This window comes from Cetorhinus maximus, chromosome 14, assembly GCF_964194155.1.
Source record: "Cetorhinus maximus chromosome 14, sCetMax3.hap1.1, whole genome shotgun sequence".
Lineage (NCBI taxonomy): Eukaryota > Metazoa > Chordata > Chondrichthyes > Lamniformes > Cetorhinidae > Cetorhinus > Cetorhinus maximus.
This window is the reverse complement of record NC_135892.1, coordinates 3,480,856-3,494,111: the sequence shown is the minus strand read 5'-3', so window position 1 is coordinate 3,494,111 and position 13,256 is coordinate 3,480,856. Positions and strand designations below refer to the sequence as shown.

Sequence of the window (13,256 nt, the reverse complement as noted above, 5' to 3'; positions counted from 1 at the left end):
ATATCTTCACTCAGAATCTTTCGAATTCTCTACCCCAAGGAGCTGTGGATGCTCAGTCGTTGAGTTTATTTGAGGCTGAGATTGATAAATATTTGGACTCTAGTGGAATCAAGAAATATGGGGATTGAGCAGGATAAGAGAGTTGAAGTCAAGTCCATCATGATCTTATTAAATGGCAGAAGCAGGCTCAAGCTGCTAAATAGCCTACTCTTACCTCCATTTCTTATGTTCTTAAGTTCATTGCGAATAGTGCCAAAGGATTGCTGGCAACCATGGAACTATGCAATTCAGTGGGAGCGAATTTCCTTGACTTCCTAGCCTCTTCCCCTTCTATGTCTACTTTACATTCTTATGAAATTCCCATCACGCCACTGCCCCATGCTACGGCCGCCCCCCCTCCCCCCCACCACCCCCGCCATCGCACCCCATAGTTTACCCTGGTATTGCATAGTTGAAACATGAAGGGCTTTTCAAGTTTTAGCGCTTGAAGTAAGTGAGTACTTGTGCAAGAACACCGTACATGTGTACTCTCAAACACAGAGCATTCCAGACATGCTGATGTGCAGTAGTACTGGAAATAGGAACTGGCTGTGGAGAGTGAGGTGGTGGATGCAACAACAGTCATTTTATTAACTTGGGTGGGCTGGACAATTTGGGGAAGTAGATAGGAAACATGCTTCCAGCTGATCCATAACCTTTTCTTATTTTGATGATCTGATTCAGGTCCTTGCCCCTCAGTCTTTATATTCTGCAGTTAAAATAACTTCAGTCGCTGTCCTATGTAGCTTAGTGTCCTCGGGCCCGATACCATTCGAATCACTTCAATGTAGCCCACTATATGTGCAAGTGCTTTGAGATGTTCCTGAGAAATTTGATAGATGCTTTATATATGTAATTATAGTTAATCCAGTCTTTTTCTGTTCTTTTTGTGGACACCAAAAGCAGTTTTCCATGTCGTTAATAGTGAAGACATCAGCACTGGAGGAATAATAATTATGGTACATGTCTAAGCTTCTCATCTTGCATCCATCAAAATGCCGCTAGAATGCCAATATAAGGGGAAAGCAATAAGTTATACTGCATGTGAAGAGAATGATTATTGGTTGGCAAGTGGTATTGGCATAGAGAATACACCATTGATGGTAGTTAACTGTCAGTCACCATCAATGGTGCATTCTCCATGGCAACACCACTTTCCAACTGACCAGCACTCTCTTCACATACAGTATAAATCGTTGTTTTCCCCTTAGATTGGGATTCTTATGAAGTGTCCTGATGAGCGCAAGATGAAAAGATTCGACATGTCTCTTTTTTCAGCAATACTCAAGTCCTGTACTACCAAACGACTAATTATGATACAAAGTTAGAGCAAGTTTACTGAGGAGTGCAGCTAACAGTTATGGCTAACACATTCAGAACTGGTTAATAAAAGTACAAACCTACATCCTATTACTGCAAGTGATAGTTCTTTAACTGGGTCATGATACAAGGTTTGGGAACCCAGTTATACTGTCAGCTCCCGTGCCAATCTTTGGAAATGGAAAACAGAACATTTTGCAAGGGCGCTTGCAAACAAAGAAAGAGCTTTTCTCACTGACATTCAAACAACTGAGATTTTAACCTTAGTGGAGTGCTAGCTATCCTGTCAGATCTCTGTTAGCATTAAGGAGCTTGAAAGAACTTTGGAAAGTTAGTTTCAAAATTAACTAAGTTTCACACTTTTGGCAATTATGGACCAGCCCTGCTGCAAGCCTTTATGGTTGTCACTGCTGCCTGTCAATGCTCCTGCAATTGCGATTTGTACAAGGTCAACTGTTGCCATGGAAATACATTTAGCAATAAATCAATTAACTGCCTCACAAGAGAAAGTGGTGGAAAGAAATTTTGCAAGAATTTTGAGAAAGGTTGTTTTTAACTGTTGCAGTTGTACTGCAAACATTGCAAAATTAAACTGAAGACCTCACGTTACTTATGGTCATGACCTCACATACAGATTGCAAAATAAAACCTTCGTCTTAATAGAATTATTTAGTTTAAGGATTGTACAAAATACCAGCTAAATCACATTTTGAGGTGGTATAAATTGGGTATTAATATCATTGCTATTTTCACATTGTTATTGCTTGCAAAACCATAGAACCATAGAACCACAGAAAAGTTACAGCACAGAAGCCCATCTTGTCCATGCCAGCCCGAGGATAACCAGGTGCCCTTTCTAATCCCACCTTCCTGCACCCGGCCCATAGCCCTGCAGTTTACAGCACTTAAGGTGCAGATCCAGGTACTTTTTAAAAGAGTTTAGAGTTTCTGCCTCTACCACCAACTTGGGCAGCGAATTCCAGACACCCACTACCCTCTGCGTAAAAAAATTCTTCCTCATGTCCCCCTTACACCTTCTGCCACTTCTCTTGAATCTATGTCCCCTGGTTCTAGAATTCTCCATCAAGGGAAACAATTTTATCCTGTCCACTCTATCTATTCCCCTCATAATTTTGTACACCTTAATCAAGTCACCTCTCAGCCTTCTTTGTTCTAAGGAAAATAACCCCAACCTATCCAATCTCTCCTCGTAGCAACACTTTTCTAACCCTGACAACATTCTTGTAAACCTCCTCTGCACTCTCTCCAGAGCTATTACGTCCTTCCTGTAACGTGGTGACCAGAACTGCATACAATACTCCAGTTGTGGCCTCACCAGTGTTTTATACAATTCCAACATTATATCCTTACTTTTATATTCTGTGCCTCTGCCAATGAAGGAAAGGATTCCATATGCCTTCTTTACAACCTTGTCTACTTGAACTGTTGCCTTCAGGGACCTGTGTACTTGTACGCCAAGATCTCTCACTTCATCTACCCCTCTTAGTATATTCCCATTTATTGTGTAATCCCTGTAACTGTTTGACCTCCCTAAATGTACGACCTCACACTTCTCTATGTTAAAATCCACTTTACTGCCCACTCCACCAACTCATCTATATCGTTTTGGAGATTATGGCTATCCTCTACACTATCCACTACTCGGCCAATCTTCGTGTCATCTGCAAATTTCCTAATTGTGCCCCCCACGTTCACATCCAAATCATTAATACATAACACAAACAGCAAGGGTCCCAACACCGAGCCCTGTGGAACACCACTTGAGACAATTTTCCATTCGCAAGGGCATCCGTCGGCCATTACCCTTTGTTTCCTGTTACAACGCCAACCTTTTATCCAGTTTGTCACATTACCCTGAATCCCATGGGCTTTTACTTTCCTGACCAATCTGCCATGTGCGACCTTGTCAAATGCCTTGCTAAAATCCATGTACGCAACATCCATCGCACTACCTTCATCAACCCTTCTTGTCACTTCCTCAAAGAATTCAATCAAATTTGTGAGGCAAGACCTTCCTTTAACAAATCCATGCTGACCATCCCTGACTAGTCCATGCCTTTCCACATGACAGTTAATCCTATCTCTCAGGATTGATTCTACTAATTTGCTCACCACCGACGTAAGACTAACTGGCCTATAATTGTTTGGCATTTCCTTTGATCCCTTTTTAAACAATGGAACTATGTTTGCATTTCTCCAGTCCTCCGGTATCTCCCCTGTATCTAGTGAAGTTTGGAAAATCATCCTCAGAGCATCTGCTATCTCCTCCCTGACTTCCTTCAGCAGCCTCAGAAACAATCCATCTGGCCCTGGCGACTTATCAACTTTCAAGGATTTCAACCTTTCGAGTCTTTATAACTATCCCATCCAATATCTCACAGTGTTCCACCTGGACTACTATATCTACATCCTCCCTTTCCTTTGTAAACACGGAGACAAAATATTAATTCAAAACCCTTCCCACAGCCTCTGCATCTACACACAAGTTTCTATCTTCATCTCTGATAGGTCCCACTTTTTCCTTAACTAACCTTTTAGCATTAATGTATTGGTAAAACACTGTTTCAAATGTGATTTCATCCACGTTGAAAAACAGATTTCAATAGCTTTCCATTCACCTGACAGAAAGTATTAATATTTTGGAGGGATAATTAACTGTCTTCTGTCAGAAATTTGATAATACAAATGGAGCCATTGTCTGTCAGAATACACAGTCATCGAAAAAAATTGCCAACAAAGGTGATTCTCATCATCATTATTTTTTAGTACTTCAGTTGTCAGAAATTTGGCAGCAGAAAATATTCCTTTGTGTTAATGGTGTCAACACACTGTAGAGTAAAAACAAGATATATAAGACAAAGATAACAAATTGAGTTGTTAACACCCACCAGCAAGAGGTACCATCACATTGTACCCTAGCTTGCTGCTATTTCACATAAAATCATTATGCTGTTCTTTAAGGTTGCATCCATAGTTTCACTGGATATAACAAGTGCAGACAATTCTGTTATGCTTATGATGCCACTCACACAAAGTGACCAAGCAGGAATCTTGCCCAGCCCCTCGCCCTCCGCTCACATGAGGCTGCCATGGCCAGCTTGAAATTAATTCATGACTGGAAGTAGATAAACAAAAAAATATTATTTTTTATTTTCATTCTTATTGCATAGATAAAGTGGCAGCAGTTTAATATTATGAGCTAGATATTAGAGGGACATTATTTGCACCAAATTTTGCCAGCACTTTATATTTTACTTTAAATCACATTTCCGCAAGTTGATTATTGTAAAATTCAAACCAATGTGATGGAGAACATATGGCAAACCACATTGATGTTGAAATACTCTGTAGAAAGTGTTGTTCATTTAGATTCCTTGCACTGATTCATTAGCCCTGGAAGGGTGGGGGAAAATCAGCCATATTACCCCCTCTCTTGATCACTATTGAGTGACTTCTGTTAGAAATGCAAGTACGTGAATCTCAGGTGAAGCTCGGGTTCAAATCACCTGTGATGCCTTCTAAGGTTGAATACCCTAATAACACTCTGGCTAGACTCACACATGGGCTGGGATTTGTCTAGGTGGCGGTGACCCCGATGACAGGGCAGAAAGTCAGGGGCAACCTGACTGTTTGAGGGAGCCCCCACTGGATTTTATGTCTATCAGGCAGCTAATGAGCTGCTGTGAGGTTCCCTTCCCCTTAAGAGACAAGATCCCATCTCCAAGAGCTGCTGTCCAATTGGCACTTAAGTGGCTCAATTGGCCGCTGGGTGGGAAGGTCCATCTGCCACCTTCCCCACCGCTGGCAAAACGCCATGGCAACAGGAAGGCAACAGGCATGACACCCACTGCGCTCCCTCAGGATTCTTTGGCCCCACCTACACCCCTACCTATCCTGCTCCTGTAGGCCCTGTAAAACCAAGACCATGATTGCCAAAACTAGAGCTGTCAGTGGTTTGCCTCTGTTTAGCTCACTCCTGGGATGACGCAGCTGAGATCAACTGTTCACCATGTGGGGACTCACATCCTATCTCACCACTAAAGAGTTTCAATGCACTGCACCAACATGCCCCCCTGAGATTGACATCACATATGACAACTCTCAGTCTACAAATGTAAGGATAAATTGTATCATGTGTGTTCCCAGAGTAGAATGATGTGCACGTCAGAGAATCACAGAAGCACTCTCCATGACTTTGCATCAATGAATATAAAATTGCAGGTATTACAAATGCATTTTTCTGATATGCACTCTCAAAAATGAATAAGACATCCTGGGGAATGTGCCTGTGATTTCCCAATGTACACTCCTCAAGGCAGGTCACATCGTAAAAGCACTCATACAAATTATATTACAGTGCTGAAACTGCACAGCAGGAAGCGGGCAAATCATTTATTGTGCTTTATTGTAGTTTTATTAGAATTTGGGAGTGGAAAACAGCCATGGGAACAAACTTTTCAGATTTCAAGAATAATCCTACATCTTTTGAAATATTAAAATTCTTATTACATAGATGAAGTGACAGCAGTTTGCTGCTTTGAGCTAGATATTAGAGGAACATTATTCACGCCAGCACTTGATCATTTACTTTAAACTACATTTCTGCAAGTTGATCATTCTAAGATTCAAATTAATGCAAGGGAGAACATAATGGTAAGTCACGTCGGTGTTGAAATACTTTGTAGAAAGTGTTTTTGCTCACTCAGATTCCTTGTGGTTCCTTCGCTCTGGAGGGGTTGGGGAAAATCGTCCTTGTTGCTCTCTCTTGATCACTATTGAGTGAACTCTGATAGAAATGCAAATATGTGGATCTTGGATGAAGCTAGGGTTCAAAACAGCTGTGATACCCTTGCTCTACTGGCATACATGGATTTCGACCACTACACTTCTGACAATACAGTGCTTCTCAGTACTGCATTGAAGTGTCAGCTTGGTATACCTTCAAATCCTTGGCAGCAGCATTGCTGTTGCTAGCATCCACAGCCTTTTGATTTAGATGTAAGACTGCTACCAAATGTGTCAAATCAGCAGCCTCAAAACTTACCAACTCCACTCACTAACTTAACAGTATACATTATTAGAAGGACTGACACCACAGAGTGCCCTTCATTTTTATACTTTTGATATATAAAGCAGGGATCCCATAGAAATGACTGCCTTGTTGACTTCACAGTTATTGTCCGTTCAAAGAATGTGCCCTACTACTCTTTACTGTTTACTATTGTTACTGAATCCCAGATGGTATATTTATAGGTAGAAAAGAAAGAGAAATTGAGACTGTTTCTGCAGCCACCTTTTATTATTTGTGATGATTATCAAACAGAAAGAATTATATTGTTTAATAACCTGCAAGATACTTTGCCTTTCAGAATCTTTCACAACATAGGTTTCAAAATAAATAATGGTTAACTCTTGTTTGAAACCCGTGACTTAACCTGTCAAATGAAGGAGCTGAGAGCAATTTAGAAACATTGACTGCATTTGTTTTTATCTCAAACTTTTTAAATTAATCAAGTTTTACCAACATATTTACTTGAACCACATACACAGTATGAACTATACATATGCTAAGACTGTAAATGATGTCATTTTCCCAGGTAATATGCAACAATTGTATTACATTTTAATGCAAACACTGAAATCAAAAAGGAAAAGTCAAAATCTTCTACGATGCTCAAGTAATTATTCCTTCACATTTCCATATAAAGCAGGAAAATGAACAAAATAAATTAACCTTTGAATCAGAAATAGACACAACTCAGCATATGTGCAAAGGCACAATTTTAGTATTTTCAATTTAACTGTCTGGGTTAACAAAGTGCCTTGAGAAACGGGTACAACCTAATGAATTCGGTGTGCAACAAGCTAATAAAGAAAGGCTTGCATTTATATAGTGTCTTTCATAATCTTGGGATGCCCCAATGTGCTTTACTGCCAATTAAGTACTTTTGAAGTGTAGTCACTGTTATAATGTAGGAAATGTGGCAACCAATTTGTACACAGCAAGGTTGCACTAACGGCAAGAGATGATGACAAGATAATCCATTTTTGTGGTGTTGGTTGAGTGATATATTTTAGCCAGGACATCAGGATTAGCTCCTGTGCTCTTCTTTGGAGTCGCATCATGGGATCTTTAATGTTGGCCTGAGAGGGCCTTAATTTAACACCTCATCAGAAGGACAACACTTCCAATGCTCATTATGTAATGAACCAGAATGTCAGCCTAGATTTTTATACAAAGGTGTCTGGAGTGGGAATGGAACCCACACTTTCTGTCTCAATAGGCAAACATCCAACCCACTGAACCACCACTAATGCTCTACAGCTAGCAAAATCTCCATTTATATTATCACAACGAATTGATTTCCTATGTGGTGAGTCACGGAACTTAAAAGTATATATAATAGATAATGTATACTGTAGTGCATATTTATAAATCTTCTATTTTCCTTTGCTCACCCACTTAATCTACATATCTCTATTAATCTCACAATGAGTGGGAAAAATTTTCAACTCTTTCCTCTGACTTTACATTCCATCCATGATCAATGTGCACATGTTCTTGAAAGATATTTTGTTGCCCAATAAAATGTAATTTTATTTTAAGTAAGTAACTCTTCCATTAAATAGCCAAGTTAGGGTTCAGCCTTGACCCAGTGGTAGTGCTCTCACATCTAAACTGGAAGGCCAAGTGTTTAAGCCCCACTCCGGAGATGTGCAGCAGGTATTCTAGGCTGGCACTTCAGTGAGCACTGAGGGCATGCTGCACTGTCAAAGGCGCTGCCTTTTGGATGAGCCGTGAAACCAAGGCTCAGTTTGCTCTTCCGGTGCATGTTCAGATCCCAAGGCAGAGATGTCTCTCTAACATCTGTCACGGAACAGCAAAATCGGATGATCTTGTCATTTATTTAATTGCTGCTGTGGGATATTGCTGTTCACAATCTAGCTGCCTTGTTCCCCTACAGCAGTGACTACACTTCTAAAGCAGGCAGGTGGCTGTAAAGGATTTGGGAATGACCCAAGGTTGTCCTGATACGTATATGTTAGCTGTTTGTACAATAACATAACAAGCAGCAATTCCTACGCCGGTGTGTCACTCAACACCCAATCTGCACTTTTATTTTTAAATGCAACTTTGTATAAGGGTGCAATGGTTCTCTTTAGGATTAGCAATAAGTCAAATGTGGAGATTTTGTTTATGACAGCCAAGAGTGTACCTTTAAGCTGAATATCATTACATTTTGACTAACAGCTGCGGATTTTCAAGCCTGGGTGAAAGTACAGTACATCATAAGGGCTAATCTTTCTCTTCCACCCCAGCATATTTTGTGCTCACATCAAATGTTGCCCTCAGTTCACTCGCTCCATGTTACTTCATTTTAACTGTCTAATTACATGTTACAATTTCTAAACTTTGTACACATCTTTGAGCTGACGCATTGTAGGGACACTCTTCTGCTTTTCATCCTCAAAACAATATATATTTTTGTTTAAATGGAGACACTTTGATGTGATAAAGCTGTCAGCCTTCAGAATTGCCCACTCTGTACTTTGAATATTAGAAGATCACAGAAGCACACTGAGTGTGTGACGCTGTGATTACAGTGTTAGAGGTGAGGTACGGTGATATGTGAGAACATGGCTTTCACCATGGTCCACCATTTGACATAATCGAGCAATGACCCACCTTGAATGGCGAAATTGGGGAATAGTACAGACTATGACCTGTTGGGGTGAAGTATGCACTGCCCATTTGGAGGCCATTCCCCTGCGTATAGCACAAAAAGATAACCGGTGAACTATTCTTACAACCATTCCAATTTTGATCTTGTGTGCAGTCAATATTGCGGGTTTCCTGCTTAGAAAGTAGAATGCACTCCGTCAGCCCCGTCACTTCGATATACAGATCGGTGCTATAGCAACAACTAGACTTCATTCAGCGCACAGCATTTAGTGATTGTGCCTTGGGATCGAACCTCGCAACTGTGTGGTCCCGCTTATTGGTGTGCCTGGTCTATCTTGCAGAGACTATCTTGAGAGCTCAATTAAACTTGATGGACAGCAACACTAGGTTAACTCCTTAACAGTGGAACGCCAGGTTGTCGATGCAGCCCACATTAATGGTTGGCGAGAGAGGGAGAGAAAGACACACTGGGAAGGCAACAAGGGGCACACTGTATTAACTACTGGACACTAACCACTATCATCTGATGCTTACAGTTGTAACAATGATGATGAACGCGACAATAATTGACTAATCGTTAGTAAAATATATTTAAGCTGTTTTCTTTTTTTAAAAAAAGTCAAGAGGTAATAGAATAGTTCTGTATATATTTATAACATGGTTGTTCTTGAGGTGCAAGTACCGTTCCTGTAAACGGGGTCAGAGGCAATGTGTTCTGGCTGAAAATCCAGCGGATTGCAAGCTTTGCTCTTTAGGGCAGTAGCATAATAGTCCACCGGCTCCTCGGTGCCGTTCTCCAGCCAGCGAAAGCACAAAATCCTCTGGAAGGACCTCTTGAAATTGTCTGAGAGGAAGCCGTAGAGGATGGGGTTGGCACAGCTGTTGGCATAGCTGAGGATCACGCACAGGTGGGTGACCGTGGTGTCCAGGCGGGACAGAAAGACGTTGGCCAGCTGCACGACGTAGAAGGGCATCCAGCAAATGACAAAGACGGTCACCACCATGAGGACCATGCGGGTGATCTTCTTCTCGGAGCGCCGGCGCTGCTGCCAACCGGCCTTGAGGGCCACCACCCTCATCTTGAGGATGATGAGGACGTAGCAGAGGCAGATGGCGAAGACGGGGATGAGGAAGCCCAGGAGGAAGGTGTAGATGACAAAAGCCACCGACCAGGAGGGCTGGGGCCAGAGGAAGTTGCAGACCACGCCGCCGTCCCGGGTGGGCGCGATGCCAGCGAAGATGATGATGGGCAGGATGACAATGAGGGAGAGGAGCCAGACGCAGAGGTTGATGATCTTGGCCACGGTGGGTCTCCTGTACCTGGCCGCCTTGATGGGGTGGACCACGGCCACGTACCTGTCCACGCTCAGCACGGTGAGGCAGAAGACACTGGTGAATTGGTTGATGCCATCCACACTCAGCACCGTCCGGCACATGAGCGAACCGAAGGGCCAGCGCTGGAGAGCGGCCGAGGCCGACAGGAAGGGGACACTCAGCATGAAGAGCTCGTCCGCTATGGCCAGGTTGAGGATGTAGATGTTGGTGGCCGTTTTCATCTTGCCGTAGCGGAGGATGACGAAGATGACCATGGAGTTGCCCACCAGCCCGATCAGGCACACGATGGCGTAAATGAACTGGATGACCACCATCCTGGCGTCCCGGTCCCCCTGCACTGAGCCCAGGGAGTCGTTGGAGGGCAAATCCGTGACCAAGTCCGACTGGTTCCAAAAACTGCCCCAGGCGCTCATGTCCCCGTCCGAAGGCAGCTGCAGTTTACGCGTGTTCATCTCTGTCCAAAATGTTCCACTTCCCTCCCCCCTGTTTTTGAAACAAGATTTCAAAGAAGATTCCCCCCTGTATTTCCCCCCTTCCTCCTCCCCCTGTGTACCCTGCCCCCCTCCCCTCCGCCTCCACACTTATCCCCCTCTTTAAGCAGCCAGCAATCTGAGGCAGGCTAAGCTCAGGGTGATAAGAGGCACCGCGGACAGCAGACTGTATATATGTGTGGTGTGTGTGGTGTGCAGTGCGGCTGCTAGGCTGTGTCTCTCTCTCTCCCCCTCTCTCTCACTGCTTGTTCCTTAAATGCCAGGACCTGGGGAATGAATAATTGTCAGCGAATTACCTACAGCCCTGCGTCATCCACTCAACTCTACACCGCCTTGAATCATAGGTTTTAAAACTGTCCGTGCAGAGGTTCGATAGATACAGCCCTCTTCCTTTGTTTTAACAAAACTAAAGGCTACACCGATGTAAAACGATTCTAAAAGCGCCGGAGACGCGCGAAGGTCGAACTTCGAGCTCGGCTTATTTCACGATAGGTTTTAAAATAGCTATTGACTGCATTGTTTCAAATACCTCAGTACAAGTCCCAGAGTGTGTGAAGAGGTTGCTACAAAGTGGACGCATTGGTGATCATTTTCCAAAATTCTTTATGGATTCTGGAATGGTTCCTGAAGATTGGGAGGTAGCAAGGGTCACCCCGCTATTTAAGAAGGGAGGGAGAGAGAAAACCGGGAACGACAGACCTGTTAGCCTTGCATCAGTTGTAGGAAAAATGGTAGAATCTGTTATAAAGGATGGGAAAAATAGATACTTGGATAATCATGATCCGATTAGACTAGTCAGCATGGATCTGCGATTGGGAAATCGTGTTTGATGAACTTGTTGGAGTTTTTTGAGGCAGTACTAACAAAATTCATCAAGGAGAATCGATGGATGCAGTATACTTGGATTTTCAGAAGGCTTTTGATTAAATCCCCCACAGGAGGTTGATTATCAAAGTAAAGACACATGGGACAGGAGGCAAGGATTAAGGATTGGTTAACAGGCAGAAAGCAGAGAGTAAGAATAAACTGGTCATTCTCATTTTGACAGGCTGTGACTAGTGGGGTTCTGCAAGGATCAGTATTTGGGCCCCAGCTGTTCACAATATATATCAATGTTTGGATGTGGGGACCAAATGTAATATTTCCAAGTTCGCAGATGATACAAAGCCAGGTGGGAATGTGTGTTGTGAGGAAGATAAAGTGGCAGGATTTGGGCAGACTTGGTGAGTGGGCAAGAACATGGCAGATGGAATATAATGTGGAAAAATGTGAAGTTATCCACCTTGGTAGAAGGAACAGATGTGCAGAGTATTTCCTAAATGGTAAGAGATTAGAAAGTGCAGATGTACGAAGGGACCTGGGTGTCCTTGTCCATAAGTCACTGAAAGCTAACATGCAGGGGCAGCAGGTAATTAGGAAGCTAACGGAATGTTAGCCTTTATCGCAAGAGGATTTGAGTACAGGAATAGTGAAGTTTTGTTTCAATTGTATAGAAGCTTGGTTAGACTGCACCTGGAGTACTGTGTGCAGTTTTGGTCCCCTTACCTCAGAAAGGATATTATTGCAATAGAGGGAGTGCAAAGAAGGTTCACCAGACTTGTTCCGGGGATGGCAGGACTGTCTTATGAAGAGTGATTGGGGAAACTGGGCCTGTATTCTCTAGAGTTTCGAAGAGTGAGAGGTGATCTCATTGAAACCTAACAAATACTTAAAGGAATAGACAAGCTAGGTGCAGGTAAGATGTTTCCCCTGGTTGGGAGTCTAGAATCAGGGGACACAATTTCAAAATAAGGGAGAAGCCACTTAAGACCGAGATGAGGAGAAATTTCTTCATTCAGAGGGATGTGAATCTTTGGAATTCTCTAAATATGCTCAATGACTGAGCTTCCATAGCCCTCTGGGTAGCAATTGACAGATTTCTGATTAACAATTACGTAAAGAGTTATGAGGATAGTGTGGATAAAAGGCATTGACGTGTTCAATCAGCCATGATCTTATTGAATAGTGGAGCAGGATCGATGGGCTGAATGGCCTTCTGTTCCTATGTTCCTAAATATTCATGCTGAATTTCATTTAAAAAAAATGTACCCAGCACTCCAATCTGACCCACTGGAATATTAAACGCCAGACAGGACTGGAAATAGGGATCCAGGCTTCTCCAGAATATTGTCACAGAGTCAGAACAACACAGAAGGAGGCCATTTGGCTCACTGAGCGCATGCCATCACTCTTGCATCTCCAGTGGACACACAGCACTTGGCGCCCATTCTATCCGCTGAAACTTTCCCCGCCTCCACTTGCTTGTGTTTAACCTCAGCCTATTCGAGGTTTCTTGTTTCGAAGAAGTCACTCCTGAATTCGGAATG

At 42.8% G+C, this 13,256-nt stretch overlaps 1 protein-coding gene across 1 annotated transcript; it reads right to left on the bottom strand.

Annotated features, from left to right (window-relative positions):
• Positions 1 to 9,714: 9,714 nt before the first annotated feature.
• On the bottom strand, positions 9,715 to 10,828 carry LOC144690066 (somatostatin receptor type 1-like). Its single transcript, XM_078557575.1, has one exon. The coding sequence runs from the start codon at positions 10,810 to 10,812 to the stop codon at positions 9,715 to 9,717; it is 1,098 nt and encodes a 365-aa protein (XP_078413701.1). The 5' UTR covers positions 10,813 to 10,828.
• Between the last annotated feature and the right edge of the window lie 2,428 nt (positions 10,829 to 13,256).

Excerpts from the sequence above, each read along its gene's own strand:
- LOC144690066 (XM_078557575.1), bottom strand. The coding sequence starts at position 10,812 with ATGAGCGCCTGGGGCAGTTTTTGGAACCAGTCGGACTTGGTCACGGAT.